Source organism: Mastigoproctus giganteus, chromosome 14 (assembly GCF_048544385.1).
Source record: "Mastigoproctus giganteus isolate SK-2022 chromosome 14, ASM4854438v1, whole genome shotgun sequence".
Lineage (NCBI taxonomy): Eukaryota > Metazoa > Arthropoda > Arachnida > Uropygi > Thelyphonidae > Mastigoproctus > Mastigoproctus giganteus.
In genome coordinates, this window is record NC_143588.1 from 29,030,695 (window position 1) to 29,051,466 (window position 20,772).

Consider the following 20,772-nt stretch of genomic DNA (forward strand, 5'->3'; position numbering starts at 1 on the left):
GAAGTCTCTGCTAGTTTTACACAATCGAATTTTCTGTGATTAAACCTATTCATCTGCTTGGAGGCATGCAAATGTTCTTCCTATTCCTAAAGCTGACGAAATACTTGTCCTATCAGAACAATCATTCCTGATCCTTTTGTATAGATAAAATATTGGAGAAATGGTATGCCCAAAGATTCACTTGGTGTTTTCAGAAATGGAAGGTGTTGTTGGCATGACAGTTTGGTTTTAGGAGAAGCCAGTCCATGGATTTACATGGTCAAGTAGAAACCAGAATTAGAAATGCTTTCCGTAGAAGACAACATTTAATTATGGTAAACCTGAATATTTTTATTACATATAGAGGAATAATACTTATGATTCTGGCTTTTGAGGTAACATCCCTTAATTTGTGCATAATTTCCTCACATTAAGAACTTTTCACTGTGTTTTGAAGGATTGAAATTAACTAAGTTAGCTTTGCACCATTGGGGGAAATTACCAGTAGTTCTGGTAATTATCAAGAAGTTGGCTTTTGGGGCAAGGTTTCTCAAACTGGAAGGTGGAAAGTAATGTGCAATCATCAGCAAAACTATACATAGGATTTCTAGTCAATTGGGAAAGGTCATAAATTTTGCAGTTTAGAAGGCCTTTATGCCCAACATGATTAAGAGCCTTTGGAATGGCAAGAGCAACTGTTGCTCTTGAACATTCCAAAATTTTCTATTGAATTTGTCCATAAATGGGTAACACAAGCCAGTATATCATCAGTGGATTAGCAGTGACTGAATCCATAGTCAGAAATTTTCTTTTCCTAGGCTTTAAAAACCATATATCAAAGTTTTTGATATATAGTCTTTAAAACTTATTTATCAAAATTAAATATACTTAAATCTATTTCATCCATGCAGTGGGGTGCAGATAGACTGCTGCAACTACATAAATATTTTAAGTTACGATTAGATTACAGAACACCAGTTGATGTTTTAGCCATACAAAGAGTGCTTTGGAAATTGGATGTTGTTCGTCATGAGGCATTATGCATTTATTAGGAGCTTTTAGAACTTTTTCAGTATTTTCTTATATATGGAAGATAATGAACAACCAAGCTGTCTGGTATCCATGTAAACTGATGAAAATGTGGACTAAGTAAGGACATTGAATAGAAGTGATTGTTGTTTAAGCATTAGAACTCAATATGGACAAAGAAGACAAATTTTAACCAAAAATTTAGGAATGAAAAAACTGTGCCGAGGTGGTGCCAAAAATTTTGAATGAGGATCAAAGAATGAGAAGATTCCAAGTTTGTGAAAATATTCTGAAAAAAAATTGAAGAAGATCCAGGCTGTAATTACTTGCGATGAGGGTTGACTGTTCCAGTGCAACAGAAGACAAAATTTCCTAGACAAAAAAAAAAAAAAAAAAAAAAAAACAAGAATATCAAAAATGAAAAACCATGCTTTTTGTTTTCTTCGATATTAAAGGATTTATAATGGCTGAATATATCCCACCAAATCAGACTGTCAATCAAACATACTATGTTGAAGTTCTGAGAAGGTTGCATGAAAAAAATTGAAGGAAAATACCTGAATTATGGAAGGATGGTTGGTTGCTCCAGTGCATAATATTCTCTCTGTTCACTAGTTGCTGGCCAAAAAACAAATCCCTGTGGGTGAACATGCATGCCACTTGACAGACCCAGCCTCTTGTAGCTTCTTTTTCCTCTTCCATAAACTGTGAAAGGTATACTCAAGAGAACTCATTTTAAGACATTCAGAAAAACAAATAAAAACAACCCAAGTGTTACAAGGCAGGGACTTAGAGAAAACTTTCAGAAATTTTTCTTTCCTTGGAGAAACATATGGAATAGTGTGCAAGCCCAAGGCAATTATTTTGAAGGGGATAATGTGAAAGGTACAAAATATTTCATTATATTTATTTTATTGCAATAGTCTCTAAACTCATGTACTGACTCTGTGTGCTAAAAAAGCTCTTGACAGAAACAACCCTATTACATTACTTAAATTATGATCACAGAACTGCATGAGCTAAGTCAAGGTTAATATGTTGGATACAGTCACATAGCCATTAGCAACAATAGAAAGCTGATCAAGCTGCAAAAAAACCCAGCTTTGAAGCAGAAGAACAAGGCAGAGCCTACAAAAATGCAGTGTCCTCTTTAAATTGAAAATTGTTTCTTCAGAATTTGAACCTAAGGACTATAGGTATAAGTCTTATTGTGTTCATCACAAGAAAACAGGCCAGATTGCTAAAATCAAGAAAATTTTAAAATAAATCAGTTTATTTATTTTGAGATTGGTTAAAATAAATCAGTATATCATACATTTCCGGCTAGATTATGCAAAATTGGCATATTTTGGTAAAACATAACTCGCTCAATATTTAAGAACTGTGACGTGATGTGAAACCATCACGATTTTCGAAATCTATTCATAAAAATTGTTTAAAAATATCATTTAAGTTCTTCGAGGTAAAAATCGTGTTGGCTACTGTCATTTTTCTAGAATTTATTCAAACTACCAACTTTGAAAACCAGATGGGAGTTTGCTCCAAAATTCAAGTACCTGCTGGTTTAAAGCAAATCTGCACATCTATCCTACAACCATTCTTCCTCAATTTGAATTTAGATCCCATTGTGTGTGATAACATCAGCATTAAGCTTACTAGACCCAACCAGAGCCTCAAATACCCCATTCAGATCTCATAGGTGCTTAGTCTCCAGATGCTGCAATTTGCAGAACTAAAGCCTTTCTTGGTAAAAGCACCCATATATTCCATTCACTAATCCTGTTTCTCATATCTGTTGTGCCCTATCCAACAGGCTGTTGTTGTTGTTATTTGGTTTTTAGGAGCATTAGCAATTAAGGCCATATTGCTACGGGGATTTGCGGTGGTCACCGGCTCGAACACCGGTCTAATCAAGAAGTGTGTGTGCTACGCACTACTGCTCTTGCCCACCTGGCTACTGTGGTGCCCTCCAACAGGTGTTCATCCTTCTGAAAATGATGCTTCTAGACTGTATAGAGTACTCAAGATGTAGCCTAACCATTGATAATCAGCTTCTTATTCAATGTTAAACTCAACTGCCATTTCTCAGCCCGTCGACCCAATTTTTATAGATCAGGGGTGCTCAAACCATGTCCCGCGGGCCACTTGTGGCTCGCAAACACAACGAAATTTCCAAAAAATATTTTTAAAAAATACATACTGTATACCACTGCATCATTCACCAGTAAAATTTGTGTGCTAAATCTCTCGGTTTTGAAAATGTCATGACATTGTGAATTTCATCTGAGTGAAGGGTTTGAATCATCGACAGTTTCAAAATTTTCTACAGACGAAATGGGATGCTGATCATGACTATGTTGTCTACTTCTCTGACGTGCGATGGTTAAGTTATTCGAAAGTGCTCGCGAGGATTTTTGAGTTGAAAGATGCCATCCGAGGGTTCATGACAGCAAAAGGCAAGCCAGTGTCAGATTTCGACAATCCGAAGTGGTTGGCCGAGTTTGCTTTCCTTATGGACATTTCTTCTCATTTGAATGAGTTAAATTTAAAGCTCCAGTCAATAGATCAACTCGTTCATGTCCTGTGTAATCACATTAAAGCTTTTCAGATGAAATTAGAACCCTAAGTTCCGACTTCAAGACCAGGATTTAACTCATTTCCAAGGAATGTTGAAATTGCAGTCTGCAAAATATGCTCCTCAATATGTAGCTGCAATATCTCAACTCCAGACTGAGTTCCAAGAGAGATTCCAAGATTTACATGCTCAAGAAAGTACCCTGAATGTGGTGGTAGTAGTAGTGGTGGCATGTGATGCAAGAAAGCATGTGTATGAGCTTATGCAGCATCAGCCAAAAAAAAAAAAAAAAAAATCACAACATTCCCTCCAAATTGCCTGTCCAGTTCCTCCTTAAATTTATTCAACCTATCAACTTCCACAACGACAGATGGAAGCTTGTTCCAGCAATTAACCACCCGCTGGCTAAAGGCAAATTTCCGCACATCTATTCTACATCTGTCTTTTCTTAATTTGAATTTATGCCCCCTTAGGTTCGTAATCTGAACAAGTGGAAGGATCCCATCAGAATTCAGCGTGCTCAACCCATTCAAGGCCTTATACCTCAATCAGATCACCGCGCAGGTGCCTAGTCTCCAGCCACTGCAATTTGCAGAACTTAAGCCTCTCTTGATAAGAGGATCCCTTCATTCCCCTCACCAATCTTGTTGCCATTCTCTGTACACTAACCCCTTCTCTGTGAATGTGATGGAGACTCCAGGGGACCTCCAAATGGAAATCATTGACCTTTAATGTGACTCAGGCCTGAAAATCAAATTTTATGAAGTGTCTTTCCTAGAATTTTACCAAAAATTTGTAGAAGGGAGAAAATCTGTCAATTTAAGAATGTATGTGGCAAGAATCTCCTCCCTCTTCAGAAGCACATACTTACATGAACAGTTGTTTTCTAGAATGAAGCACTCCAGGTCAAAATTGAGGACAAAAATTACTGATTGTCATCTGGAGCACTGTCTCTGATAGCTACCACAGAAATAGTTCCTGACATTGAACTATCAGTAAAAAATAAGTGGGGTCAGTTTTCTCATTAACTGAATCTTTCATTGTTATTGTATTGTAATAAAATTTGCTTATAAATTCAGTTGGTTTTGTTCTTTTAAAGTTGAAATTTTAAACGATCCCTTGGTTTACAAAACAAAGTTATTACATGGAGTCGAATTCAGAAACAACTCTCAAGGGCAATATTTTCAAGTCGAAAAATTAAAAGAATCACATTATAGTAAAGTGCATGGAACAACACTGTAATTGGTTTAAAGTGTTTTCACTGAACAAATTGTCCCTTATGTGTTGCTTCTGAATTCAAGCCTAAAAGCGGTATATAAGACTTGTCTATTGTATGGCCTGCGACACGTACCAAATTTTCAAATTGGCCCACGACTTCCAAAAGGTTGAGCAAACTTGTTCTAGATCTTGTTGCAGTAACTCACCCTGATGACTGTTATTAACCACCCTTCCAACCTTTATATCATCTGCAAACTTAGATATTGAGCCTGATTTACCTTCATCAGTATATCATTGATAAATATTGAAAAAAACAATATTTATCAATTAAAACAAAAATGGGCCCACCCCATTGTTGTTTTCAATATTAATAACATTAGTCCATGAAGAGGTGCCCATTGATTACTACTCTCTGTCTTCTACTTAACCCATCCCTTTATCCTTATCAGTTATTTGCCCTTAATGCCATATTGCTCCAGTTTGCACAGCAGTCTTTTTTGTGCAACAGTATCAGAAGCCTTCCTGAAATCCAAGTATATGATGTTCAAATTATTTTTTTGCATACAGTTCTTTGGTCACTGTATCATAGTAACCTATCAGATTTGTTAGACATGACCGCCCCTTAACAAATCCATGCTGTGATTGCAGTATAGTTGTATGAAGTTATTTAGCTCCTCGTTAGAATTTGATAAACTTCTAATCACACCAAACTGACTTAACCTTGCACTATTCACTCATTTCAACTGGATGCACTGCCTTATTTTGCATCAAGGCTTATGCCAGAAGTCTAAGCCTTGATGCAAAATTCCTACTCAATTTGTCTGCAACCTGAGCAGGGTCATCACCATTTAAGCCATAGTCAAGTGGCACAATGTGATTCAACCCCCCCTTCCTTCTACTGTTAATTGCATTCTTTGCCAGAGACTTCTCATAATCTGCCTTAGCTTGCCTAACCTTCTTTCTGATGACTAAGACTAATGTATATGCATCGCATGCACTTTTATTCTGTGCCACGTGTCTCAACAGTTCATCTGACATCCATTTTGGTCAAAGTCTTGAACAGTATTTCTTTGTTGGTATGAAAAGTCAAGGAACTTCTTTGATTAATTTCCTGAATACTTCCTATTTAAAATTTGCTGTTGGTAACATCATTAGTAGGTCCCACTGCTCAGAATTTAAAAACTGTCTGAGACCACTGTAGTCACCCTTATGAAAGCAAAAGTTTTTCCCTCTCTGCCCCAACAGTAGTTATGTCTTCACATTAGTACACTGTGATTTTTTCCACCCAGTGGGTTTTTTACCTGCAGTTTTTTATGTATGAAGAATCTCTGCTGATAACTAGATTAAGAGTGTTATTGCCACTCAAACATGTTGCTGTGGAAAACAGTCATCCAAAAAAATCCAGAAAGGTTTTACTTGTATGCAGGTAGTAGTAGTAGTTGATTGATTGATTGATTGATTGATTGATTTGGTAGTTGTTGGCGCATCAGCTTCTGTGGCCATATTGCACCTCCCAAGGTTTTTGCAGTACTTTGATCCAAGCCTGAGGCGGGAATCGAACCCGCGACCTTTGGGTTACTGGGCAGGTACTTTACCCACTCGGCTAGCCCGGTCGGCTAGTAGTAGTAGTGGCATGTGATGCAAGAAAGCATGTATGAGCTTATGCAGCATCAGCCAAAAAAAAAAAAAAAATTGCACCATTCCCTCCAAATGCCTGTCCAGTTCCTCCTTAAATTTATTCAACCTATCAACTTCCACAACGACAGATGGAAGTTTGTTCCAGCAATTAACCATCCGCTGGCTAAAGGCAAATTTCCGCATATCTATTCTACATCTGTCTTTTCTTAATTGGAATTTATGTCCCCTTAGGTTCGTAATTTGAACAAGTGGAAGGATCCCATCAGAATTCAGCGTGCTCAACCCATTCAAGGCCATATATACCTCAATCAGATCACTGCGCAGGTGCCTAGTCTCCAGCCACTGCAATTTGCAGAACTTAAGCTTCTCTTGGTAAGAGGATCCCTTCATTCCCCTCAACAATCTTGTTGCCCTTCTCTGTACACGCTCAAGTAAATCTACATCCTTCCTAAAATGAGACCTCCAGACCTGTATGCAGTACTCAAGGTGTGGTCTGACCATTGCCTTATACAGAGGGACAATCACCTCCTTCTCCCTGCTAGCAAAATTCCTATATATCATTGACAAAACCCCATGACCTGCCCTGGCAGCCTGTCTGCACTGCTCAGAAAACTTCATATCTGCCTGCACAATTACTCCCAGGTCTTTTTCATTTTCTACCACCTTAAGTGTAGTACCACACAGTTGGTATGTTTCTCTGGTGGTACTTCTACCCATATGCAGTATTTACATTTGTCAAGGTTAAACATCAGTTGCCACTTCTTAGCCCTTCTTAGCCCAAATTATCTAGATCCTGTTGCAGTAGCACACTGCCATTACTGTCATTAACAACCCTGCCAACCTTTGTATCATCTGCAGACTTCGACATTAAGCCTGATATACCTTCATCAATATCATTGATAAATATACAAAACAACAGTGGACCCAACACCGAACCCTGTGGGACTCCACTAATAACATTAGTCCACGAAGAGCAGCACCCATTGATTACCACCCTCTGTCTTCTCCCACTTAACCATCCTTTTATCCATTGTAGTAACTTACCCTTAATATCATTCTTCTCCAATTTGTACAATAGTCTTTCATGCGCAACAGTGTCAAAAGCTTTCCTGATGTCCAAATAGATGATATCAAAATTATTTTTTGTATCCAGTTCCTTTGTAACCACATCATAATATCCTATCAAATTTGTCAGACAAGACTTTCCCTTAACAAACCCATGCTGTGTCTTGAATTATTGCTGCAGTCTTGTCTAGATGATCCTGCAATGCATCTTTAACCAGTGACTCCATTATTTTACCCGGAACAGAAGTTAAACTAACTGGTCTGTAATTACTCATGTCACCCTTCGATCCCCCTTTGTGAATTGGGGATATATTTCCACATCTCTAGTCCATTGGAACCTCCCCTGAGTCCAAGGATGCTCTTATAATTATGGCCAAGGGTTTGCTTAGTTGCTTTGCCACCTCCTTTAATATAACTGGATAGATCCTATCCACCCCAGGTGCTTTTCTTATGTTTAACTTCAAGAATTTCTCCTCCACTTTGCTCTCAGTTATTACAAAATCATTAAGTATTCTGCTACAATTCGATAACCTTCTGCCATTTCCAAACCTTAATAACTCCTCGTGTCTGAATGTAGATGCAAAATACTTATTCAGTTTGTTTGCTATCTGGGCAGGATCATCAACAGTCGATCCATCGATATCAAGTGGATCAATCAGATTCATCCTCTTCCTTTTAGAGTTTATATAAGGACAGAAATCCTTGCTGTTTTTCTTAGCATCTTTTGCCAAGGATTTCTCGTAATCTGCCTTTGCCTGCCTAACCTCCTTTGTGACTGATTACAGACTAGCTTATATCTGCCATAGGCTTCTGAGTCGCTTGATAATTTATATGCATCCAATACATTTTCCTTCTCTGTTACGAGTCTCATTAGTTCATTTGATAACCATTTAGGCCTAAACCCTGAACAGTATTTCTTAATTGGTATGAAACTTTTAGTAGCTTCCACGATTAATTTCTTGAATGCTTCCCACTTAGAATTTACTGTTGGGAACATCGTCAGTTTATCCCACTGTACAGAATTTAAAAACTTTCTGAGACCACTGTACTCACCTTTACGGAAGCAAAAACCCTTTCCTTTACCCCTGATGATAATTATATCTTTAAGTAAATCCAACATCAGTACACTGTGATCACTGCCTCCTAGTGGTTCCTTTATCTGCAAATTCTTAATACACGAATGATCACTCCTGATAACCAGATCAAGAGTATTACTCTCTGGTTGCCTCTCGAACATGCTGCTGCAGAAAACAATCATCCAATAAATCCACAAAATCTGACTAGCGTGTGAGTGACCAACCCACAAGTTCCAGTCAATATCTGGGAAGTTAAAATCCCCCATTATAAGACATTCTGATTTACTGGCTCACTCTATTTCTCTGTATAATTGTTCATTGTACTCAATCGAGTCATTAGGCCTATAACACACTCCTACTCTTATTTTTGCTTTTTGCAGTGCTTATGTCACACCAAACTGACTCAACAGTGCACTGTTCATCTATATCAACTGGGTTGATATAGATTTTATGATTTTATGAAATCAACTTTTGATTTTATGTTTTTCTTAATTAACAGCATAATACCTCCTCCCTTTCTATCCTTTCTGTACACATTGTACTCCCCAAATTCCAGTTCTGCATTCTTTATATCTGTGTGACACCACATCTCTGCTATCCCAACAATATCCGCCTTTGATGTCTTGACCAACACTTCAAATTCATCAACTTTATTTACTATACTTCTAGCATTGGTATACATGCAAGCGTACATGCTCCTATTCCTAGTTACCCTAACACATCCCATATACCCACCTATTTCAGGATGACTGCCATCTGTCCCTGAAACCCCCAACACTCCTCGCTCCAGGTCGCTACTTATTCTAATAGTAGTTGTGCAAGAATCACCTTCACCTCTGCCTACGGCTACTGTTAAACTATTAGTCCTTGTATCCCCCCCCCACCTAACACTGCCTCGATAGCATCAGCAAATATTCTTGCACCCTTTCTATTTAAGTGTATCCCATCCCTGTAGAAGCAGTCGCTCCTGTTAACAAGTACAGACCAGGCTGAAAAAAAAATTCTATCCCTTGAGCCTTGCACAATCTTTCCAGGGCCGAATTAATTAACAAGGCTCTCATCATATACTCCCTGCTATCGTGTCTGGGCAGAATTGCAGACACTTTCAAATTCAACCCTAATTCTCGGCTTTTGTTCAACAGTGACCTGTACTTTTTAAGTAATTCTGCCGGTCTCCTACTCTTAATATCATTAGTGCCAACGTGTACAACTATATCACCTTTTGCAGACGATGTCCGCTCTACAACGTCATCAACCTTTGCCCCTGGCAGACATACCCTGGTCCTGGGTCCTGTTCCACCTATCCTTTTTACAAATCATGTTACCCGTTTCCCTGACAATAGGGTCACCAACAACTACTAGTTCCTGTGGTACCAGCGCATTCTGCCTTGGGGGTTGCCGCTGTGTTGCGTGATGACCAAGTGCAAGCTCTGGCGTTGATTTGGGTAGCTGAGAGTTTGATGGGCCCCTCAATTTAGGTCTTTCAAGGGCATCCGCCCTGTCCTTCAAACAACAACGCTGAGTTGTCGCCTGATTTCCTTACATCGCGCACACACAAAGACATCCCCCATGGCAATATCATGTTCCGTTCCAGATAGTTTGGCAAACATTTCACAAGTTGCACATTTTTTTAGGCTGTGATGCGTTGGAGAATCATCCCCCTCAGTTCTCCCCCGAGTCACAGCACTCCTGCCACTTTGTGCCCGTTGCTTTGCTGCTCTAGTTTGGGGCATGCTATTTTAAATTAATAAGATTAAAAAATTAAATGTCAATACTACGCTATCGAATAGAAACAGTGAAGCGTATTAATCTATATAATTATGCGTTAGAGCTGCCTGGCTATCTCAATGAAAAATTTGAATTTCCTACCACTATATACAAAAACAATGGCTGCAAGATTCGAACAAAAATAACGGTTTTATGTAAATTAAATGTATTATGTAGATTAAAACTCTTTATCTAAATTAAAATAAAAATAACCAGCGTAACTATAAGACTACCTATTAAGTACAATATAAAATAACAATTATATAAATAAAAAGGCAAGCACTTATCAGTTTTTCGGAGCCTGTAACTCACAGCTGTAATTTTTAAAAAGAGTAGCGCTCTCTCTTTAAAAACCCACAAGTTCCAGTCAATATCTAGGAAGTTAAAATCCCCCATTGTTTTTCTGTGTAACAGACAGCTACACAGTTTTTTTTTATAGCTGTCTGTTATACTTATCAGAGCCATTAGGCCTGTAAGACACCCCTACTCTCAAATTTGTTTCCTTGGTGCTTATATCACACCAAATTGACTTAACATTGCACTATTCACTCATTTCAACTGGATGCACTGCCTTATTTTTAATATCCTTAACTAAGAGCATAACTCCTCCACCTCTTCTGGCCTGTCTATTCTTTCTGTGATGTCTTGTCAAATTCTAATTCTGCATTCCTTATATCTGTGATGTCTTGAGCAGCACTTCAAATTCATCAATTTATTTACCGTACTCCTAGCATTAGTGTACATGCAAATATACATGCGCTTGTTCTTACTCTTAGTTACCCTAACACAGCCCATGTATTTACTTGCTTCGTGATGACTCCCAGCAGATCTTGAAATCCCCAGAAACTTGCTTTCTAGTCTGCTGCTGTTGCTCATCCCAATAGAAGTGGTGCAATGATCACTTTCACCTCTACCTGCAGCTACTGTTACTCTGTGAGTCCCCCAAGCTAGCAGTTTTCTGACTCACCTAACATTGCCTTGATATAATCAGCAAATACTGTTGCACGTAGAGTACACTTAATTTGATTACACTTGTCTGTTAAAAAAATAAATAGATGCATATATTTTTAATTGCTGCTTCTTAATCAGTAGTTAAGCATACTGATCTGCACCTAGACAGCAAAAATTCGAGGTCGTAACCTGATTTTTACTGTCTAAATAGAGGAACTTTATGCCCCTAATAAAAAAAAAATGAGAGAGAGAGAGAAAGAAAGCAATTTTACTTTTATGTAATAAATTTGATATAGGTTAACAAACAAGTTTTCGTTGATGTCATGAGGAGTTCACTATTGTTCCTACGTTCATTGAACTAAGGTTAAAAGGGCAGTAAATAAGAACCATTGGTTCCTCGATGTTGAAACTTTTACAAGTTTCAATGTGGAGGAACCAATTTCTGACAGTAAAATTTGGATTTAAAATGCAACTTCATTTCTGATTTTTTCCAATTAATTGTATAATTTTTTTCTACATCAGGATTTGTGCCATTGACAAGGTTTGTATATGGCACACATGCCACAGGTTTTCTGTCCCTGCCATAATATTTAAAGGGATGTTAGGATTTATTATGTTAGCTAATAAAAAATAATTCTCATAGGAAATAAAAAACAAAATTAAAATTCTTTTGTATAGGTTATTCAGATAATAAGCTAAGTGATACTTATTTCAGATATTAAGCCATCTTTAGTGTCTTTTGAAGAGCCAGCAATATCTCCAATTGCTGGTCCCTCTCAGCATGACAGGAGTAGTACAATGATGATGTATATGGACACTTCAGGAGTACCAGCTATACCTGGTCCAAGTAATTATCAGCCAGATAATCAAGTGTGTGCACAGCAGCCACATGAACAGCAACAATCACAAGGTAAGAATGTTTGTTATTTTTTCATTGAGAAGATCTAGGTGAACAAAGTGGACAAGTGCCCAGTTAAAGTATGATACGTCCCATCTCTGACACATGCACATCTCACTTATGCTTATATATATATATATGGTATGACTTATGAGAAAATATTATCTTGGAAGAAGTTAAATCTCTGACTTAAATAGAAGTTATCTCAATTCCATATAGTACTTTCTTGTGTATACTCAAAGGATTGTAATCTTTTCATCGTGTTTGGCATAAAGGTCTCCTAAACAAGCTTCCATCTTATGGTTTGCCAACTATTTTTAGTAATTGGTTATCCAGTTTTCTCTCTGATCGCTCACTGAGGGTGATGGTAGATGGCTCTCTGTCTTCTAACTTCTCCACTAATGCTGGTGTCCCCCAAGGTTCAGTTCTTTCCCCCACTCTTTTCCTCTTGTATATCAATGACCTTCTTCCATTGACTGGAAATCGTATCCATAGTTTTGCCGATGATAGCACATTGCATTCAACTTTCCATTTTGAGAAACCTTGTCCTGCTCAATCAGCTTCAACTTCTCGAAAATCTGCTACCAGTTCCTTAAATGCCGATCTTCAGGTAATTCTCCAGTGGGGCAAAGACAACTTAGTTGATTTCAACCCTTCTAAAACTCAGTCTTGTCTTATATCTCGCAAAAAGGATTCTTCTGCTCCTATGCTTATCTTTAGTGACACTTCGATTTCTAGGCAAAATGATATATCTCTTTTGGGGATTACTCTTACTTCTAATCTCTCTTGGCACAAGCACATTACAAATATTGCTTCCTCTGCATCTAAAAAACTTGGTTTTCTCTTTCGCTCTCGGTGTTACTTTTCTTCCAAACAGCTGCTCACTCTGTATAAATTGCAAATCTGCCCTGCCATGGAATATTGTTCCCACATCTGGGGTGGTGCCCCCAAAACCTCTCTCAGGCTTCTTGATTCCATTCAGAAGAGGGCAGTTAGGTTAATTAATGATTCATCTCTAACAGAGTCTCTCCACTCGCTTTCTCATAGACGCACTGTTTCTGCTGCATGCCTCTTCTACAGATACTTCCATGGGCGCTGTCCTTCTGAATTGGCTTCTATAATTCCTGCTCTCTCTTTCAAAACAGTCCAAACTCGTGCCGCCACTATCCAACATCCATTTACTGTCCAACTTCAAACCCACAGAACCAACTTTTCATCTTCCTCATTTATTCATTCAACTGCCGTTTTCTGGAACAACCTTCCTTCATACGTATTTCCTGAAAATTACAATCTACAGAAGTTCAAGTCCAATGTCAACAAATATCTTCTTTCGTCTTCTTAACCTCAAACCCAAGCACGGTACTAAGTACTATAGGTTCTAATACCTCTCGTGTTTGGGGTTCATGTAAAAAAAAAAAAAAAAATCATTTTTAATTTATTAATTCTTCACAATTGTTAATTTGTTTTTGAAGTTCTTTGCATAGTTATATATAGTAGCTAATAGATTTTTAGCCCTTTACTCCATTATAAGTATAATACAGAATTACACTTAGCATTGAAATAAGTTTTGTTTTGTTTTAATTTGTCAGTTATAACTGCAATTTTATTATATGTGAGCTGAGTTTAGTTTACTGTTGTGTAAGTAATGTTCTAAGATTTTCTTTATCTGTCTACCTTTTTTTTTTTTCCCTTTTTCTTCTTCTTGAGTTCTGTGGTGTTGATAGGTTAAATGTTTTCTTTAGATTTTTGGCCCGCTGAGAGAATATACTACTGGCTTAGCTAATAACTTTTATATTGAGCTGTTTGCACATTTCTGTGTTTATTGGTGCCAGCTTAAACAACTTTTAGCTATTACATTTACGTTTTATATGAACAATGTATTTCCCTGGATAGAATCATAATTAAAAATAAGTTCCACAAGTCCTTTGTGGACATGGATGAGATTGTAATTTCCTGTTCTAAATGTCTAGTATCAGTACATTTAAAAAGGTTATTTTATTTGCTTATTTATGCCTTGTTTAATTAATCTGCATAAAAATTTCAAAAGTAATTTGTAATTTTTACCCTGAAAATACAATTCAGGGTAATTTTTGATATTTAGATCATTACCAACTTCATAAATTATAATCGTTTGGTGGGTGTATGGGGAACATATTTGATCTTTCACAGTTTTTTCAATGTGGTTTTTTTTTGGTCATGATTATTCTTTTAAAAATTCATGAAATCTTTATTTAGGAGGATGAAATTTTACTACAAAATTATTGGCAGTATGTTTTATATGTGACTGTCAACAGGCTACAGTTGTTTTTGAAGATGTTCAACTATAACATCCCTAGTATTAGTCATATGGTAAAAGAAAGGTCAAGACTCTTGTGCACCAGCCAAAAATAAATAGATAATAAAATAAAATAAAATAAAAAAACACCTATTTGATTCCCTTCCTCACATAAGTACTAATCCAACTGATCTCGAATCTCCCCAAGTCTCGACAACAACTTCCTAACTAAAAGAAAACTTCCTTCTGTCCAGTTCAAATCTCTTTCTCTGTAATATGGATTTATGGTCCCTAGTATTTTTGAAATCATTTATAACAGAGAAAATTTCACTCTCATTCATTTTACGTTCTTCTCTTAGGTCTCCTTTAAGGTACCTCTTTACCAAACTGCAGCCCATATATTTAGTCTCTCTTCATATGGATGTTCCCTTGCTAATCTCACCAGTCACATTGCCAGTCTTTTCAAGAAGCTCAATCTCCTGTTTTTCTTTAGGTGTGGTCTCTATACTTGAACACAGTGTTACAAGTGCAGTCTTATATCTGCCTCGTGCAGTGGCATTATAACATCTCTATCTCTACAAACAAATGTACATTAAATTATTGATATGATTCTATGGACCTTCTTGACTTGTCTATACTGCTTGGGAAACTTCCATTTCTGACTGTATTGTTACTGCCAAATCTGTCTTTATCTATGAAATATCAGTTTAAATACACCATAGTTTGCTCATAAAAATGAACTACATTTGTCGGTGGGTGGGCAGGCATCAATTTGATTGTTGCCATGATTGCAACTCCAGGGTACCTGCCCACCCACCGACAATAGGCCAACAAGCCTTGAAATGATGGCATCTGGTTGGTGGCGCCCACTGAGAATAAGTAACAGTGGTCTTCTCCAGTGCTTTTTTTGGTATGGTATGGTACACAATGGTATGCCGTACCAGCATCTTTATTAACAGTGACATGTGGATGCAGTACCCTTCGAAATGGCGCCTCCATAGCCAGGTGGGCAGGAGCAGCAGTGCGTAGCACACACTTCTTGATTAGACTGCGGTTTGAGGCAGTGACCACCAAATACGAGGATGCGGAAGGTCAGAGAATGACCATCGCATATCCCCGGAGCAATATGGTCTTGGTTACTAATGCTCCTAAAAACCAAATAACAAACAAACAACACTTCGAAATTTGTAATGTTCCATAATTTTTTTTCACATGTTTACCTACCATTCAAATAAGCTTAAAGTTATTTAACTAAATTTGCATTTTTTTACTGTCTATTGTTAAGATATTTTCTATATAAAACTGTATAACCATTTTTATAATTCTAAATTATTCAGTCAGACCTGTGTTTAACGACTTCCTTTTATAGTGAATTTTTCCAGAATTTTCCTCTGGAAGTTACATTTAAAATAGTTTCAGTTGAGTGAAGAAATTTTTCATATAAAGAACAGTTTAGGACTGACTTAACTCGGAATGCACTGTAGGCAATTTAGGCAGTTAGTGCCCCCTCACGAATTAAGAGAGCTAATGGGATTACTATTCTATACCTTACGGGTACTCATAACACGTATCCGACCACCTGTCCCACATACAGAGAAGTCGCACTGGTCATCAGTGAGCAGATCAGGGGGAATTCCTGATGTTGACAATGGGCTTTGGTCAACCTTCTGCTGCAGTGGTGTCCAACCTTTTCCCCCAGGTCAGGCAAGAGCCTCTCATTCTCCCTCCCCCCCCCTTGAAATTTATCCTGGACTGGGGCTCCCATGAACCGGGGGAATCCTCTGTCGCTCATCACCTGACTCTAGTTTTCTTTTCCTCTCTGGAAAACTCTTTCTCTAGGAAAGAGGGCAAGCAGATAGTAGGGGAGGCCCTTGCCTTCCTGCGGCTAGGGATGAATACCTGGAGGTGGAAGTCCAGGTGATTACTGCTTCCAGGTAGCCAAAACGCCCACACACACACACACACAAAACATTTTTCTGTCCTGTCACTTTCTCCTGTCTGGGATTAAAACTTTTTTTATCTCTCTCTGCTTCCTTTTCCCCTGTCCCAGTTCAACCAGTTGGATTTTTTTTTATATTACATGATGCACACTGGCCTTACCTTGACAGAGTGTAAAAACTGAACAGAGCAACAAGGAGGAGATAAACTTCTGTTCTAGGAGGAGGTAAACTTCTGCCCATACAAAAACAAATACAATTTTCCCATACAAGGATCATATTCAAAAAAATTCAAGTTAATCTGGTTAGTCTCATCTACAGACTGGGAAAAAATATCCGTCTGGTCACCACACACCTGAGCATTACTCGGCATACTGTAGTAAGACGTTTCCATTGCTTCTTGTTCATAATTAAAACTAGATTTATTTCGTGGGCTGCACTGAGTGATTTGAGAAAATTTAGTGTTACATTTTCCACAGTTTGTTACATGTAAAAGTAAAATTGAAAATATTCAGAAATTTTATTAAGTACATACACAATTACATTTACTGAACAAGTTTTATTTAATGAGAAAATTTTTTGATAATTAACAATATTTAAAATTCTGTTTTAGTTGACTTTCCGCGCGGTTGAATCAACTGTAAGCATCCTATTCGAGAATTGGGTGGGATTGGTTTTCTTTTATCCTGACAAATAATCATCTGTTGTTTTGCGGAAGTCCGTTATCCACATTTTTCCGTAAATTTTCCCTATCTATGTTTACAGTACCTGAATATCCGAATGACACTGACATTTTGGACAGTTTCAAAAAAGAAAAAGAAAAAAATTCAAATTTAACAACTAGTTCAAAGAACTAGTGACAATATTGATGACGAGAGAAGGAAGATGAGGACAACAAAGGTATTTAACCTTCTAAATGTGAAATGTTGGCATTTGGTGAAAATGGAATTAGAAATTGTCAATTAGGTTACAATAGCACACACACACACACACAATTCGTGGATTTCGGTGGTACATTATTGATAAGATGGTTTTTGGAAGAATTGAAGCATTTGATGAACAGTCTGAGTACGATACCAATTCCATCGATGAATGTGAATGAGGATTTTCACAAATTAATCTGATCATCAGCCCAACCAGAGCAACAAAACAGTTTCTTCACTACTATTTCTTAAAATTATAGGCTCACCAGTGAATATGTCGATTTGTGGATGCTTCGTAAACATCATCCAGCAACAGTCACAAACAGTAAGAAAAGAAGTCGGCATAGTGTGTCGGATGAGAGCTTAATAAAAATTTGGAATATTCTGCAAAAACTTTTATTATGAAATTATTTTTACTTATTACTTATTTTTCTCACATTTTACTTTTTTTATATATATACTTAATTTGTTGTTCTTAATCCGAAAACATTACTACTAAAGTAACAATATCAGGAAATAATTTTTTAGAGTACTGTACTTTTTGTCCTTTTAATTTCCAATTTTTCCTGACACCAAAGAATGCGTACTGGCACCTATTTTTTTTTTAACAAAAAAAAAAAAAAAGCACTGGTCTTCTCTATTAGTGAAGCATTACTTCATTCGAGGTAGTGCAATACATGGTAACTCATTGTGAAGGTAGTCACAATTTGAGATAAAATTAAATCGATGCTTTTTTACACCACGAATGTAGTTCATTTTTATGAGCAAACTATGGTGTATTTACACTGATATTTTATAGTTAATAATTCACGCTCATATTCTATTATGCCTCGTGCATTTACATTTTTATTACTGTTTTTAACTGAACCCTACCAAGTTTATAAGCTATTTTGGTATTGCTATTCCTCAAGTGTAAGAACTTACATTTTGCTACATTAAAAGTTAGCTGCAACTTTTCTGACTATCTGTCTCACTCATCCTGAAGAAGCATTGCTTGGCACTGATCATTAATTACTCTACCAATCTTGACATCATATGCAAATCATGTCCTGTACCAGTCATTTAAGAAAATTGCAAACAACAGTGGTCATCCATTGTTGATCTTTGGGGAACTCCACTTCTTTTGTTGACCCAGTCTTAAGTGTAATCATTAATCTCAACTTCCTGCAGCCACCCTGCAATTCTAAAGATTTTTGCTGCAGTTCAAAAGTGTTCCAAATTGTACAGTAATCTCCTGTGGGGAATGCACCAAATGTTTTGCTGAAATCCAAGTAATGATTTTCTACATCCAACTGCTAAGTGACTTTATCAAATAGCTCACCAGTTTGGTTAAAAATGATTTGTTTTCGTTATAAAACCATACTGTGTTTCCTTCAGAATGCCACTTTTACTAAATGATCCTGTATTGCACTCTTGATCTTTGATTTCATTATTTTTCTTACTGCTAAGTGTCTGGTAGTTACCTACTTCACCTCTTATAACTGCCTTTATGTATCGGCAAGTATCTTGTATATGTAATTCCCAGAAGGCTACAGTTGTTTTTTAAGATTTTCATCTATAATGTTTATACTACAAATCTGCCTCTTAAACATTTTGACATGTTTGCATGTTCAGTTGTCTTAAAGCAAAGAAAGCTTGAAATTCTATGGCATTCATGAGAAAGTTCTCTTGGAATATCAGGTTTTAAATGAAAAGTTATTTTTATATTTTGGATTATCACAGTTTAAGTGTATTTACCTACTTTTAAATCATCCTATGTATTGGTATTCATAGGCACATATAATAACAATCAAGGTAACATGCAGGCAGATATGAAGTTTTCTGAGCAGTGCAGATGGTTTGCAAGAGTTGCTCATGGTGTCTTGTCAATGATATACAGGAATTTCTCTAGCAGAGATAAGGAGGTGATTATCCCCTTGTATAAGGCAATGGTCAGACCACACCTTGAGTACTGTATACAGGTCTGGAGGCCTCATTTTAAGAAGGATGTACATCTGTTGGAACGAGTACAGAGAAGGGCAACAAGGTTAGTGAATGGAACAAAGGGTTGCTCTTACGAAGAAAGGCTTAAGTTTTGCAAATTACAGTGTCTGGAGACTAGGCACCTGCGAGGTGCCTAGTCTCCAGATTGAGGTGTATAAAGCCTGAATGGTTTGAGCATGCTTAGTGCTGATGGGATTCTTCCTCTTGCTCAGAATAATCGCCTGAGAGGGCATAAATTCAAATTGAGGAAAGACGGTTGTAAGATAGATGTGTGGAAGTTTGTGTTTGGCCAGCATTTGGTTGATTGCTGGAACAAACTTCCATCTGTTGTTGTAGAAGTTGATAGCTTAAATAGATTCAAGGCAGAACTTGACAAACATTTGGAGCGAGTGGATGGTGAAATAAGTTTTTCTTTTTTTTTTTTTTGACTGATGTTTGCTTTCTCGCATCATGTGCCTTTGTTAATGCTAAATACTAATGTCTACAGACATGCAACACAGCATGTAAAAGAAACTATGCAATAGAAATTATTTCTGTTAGGAGAGTGGGTGGAATTGACATAACTTTATTTTTAAAAATTCTATTAAGTACAAGGATAATGTTTATTTTAAAGGGCATAGATTGTAAGCAGCTACATTCTGAGAGCTTTCTGAAATAAGTGCAGTAAAACTAAATCAAATTCATGGTTTAGTTTTTAATTTTTATCTTGTACAATTTACCACATTACAGTATCCTAGGTACTTATTTTTGAATATAATGGTCATAATTTAGATTCTCCTCTCCCCTGAAACCTGCACACATTAGCACATTAATGTGGTGCGTGTCTGTATTCGGTGTTTTTTTTTTTTTTTTTTTTTTTGAAATTAAGATTGTGTGCATAATTATATTCTTTTGTTTGACTGTGCTGTAATATTGTACACAGTGCACATAGAATGAATACATCTTTTTTTTTTTTTTTTTTTTTTAATAAGAAAGTTCTTAAACTATATTAACTTTTTCTTTCCACAAAATGAGTAATTGCTATTGGTGGTATGCATTATTGAGTTAAAAGAAATTAGAATTATATATTTATATCTATGTTCAAAGTTTCTAGACATTGTGTATTAAAAATATACTGTGGAAATTCTGTTAAGAAAGTTTTTTAATAGTTAATAGCTATAAAAAATGGATCAATATTTTAATTTTGACATATCTTATAGTATGATTGGTCGGAACAAGCTTAAATGAGAACTATTAGCAAATGGCCTTATAATAAGCTATTAAACTTGGTGAAAATATCACTCATACGTCCATGTGAGGCACCCCTGTAGCCAGGTGGGCAGGAGCAGCAGTGCGTAGCGCACACTTCTTGATTGGACTATGATTCGAGCTCGTAACCACCAAATACGGAGGATGCGGAAAGGTCAGGGAATAACCACCGCATATCCCCGGAGAAATATGGCCTTAGTTGCTAATGCT

At 36.9% G+C, this 20,772-nt stretch overlaps 1 protein-coding gene across 19 annotated transcripts in view; it reads left to right on the forward strand.

Moving 5' to 3' along the window:
• Positions 1-20,772, forward strand: part of LOC150075038 (uncharacterized) — a 595,491-nt gene that overhangs the window by 140,489 nt on the left and 434,230 nt on the right. For all 19 annotated transcript variants that reach the window (XR_016547877.1, XR_016547878.1, XR_016547879.1 and 16 more), the window contains exon 4: positions 12,014-12,208. Coding sequence is in view for 16 of the 19 variants with exons in the window: in XM_090388651.1 (XP_090244777.1) it covers positions 12,014-12,208 (195 nt within the window). In the remaining 3 variants the exon portion in view is untranslated. The remainder of the gene's footprint in view (positions 1-12,013; positions 12,209-20,772) is intronic.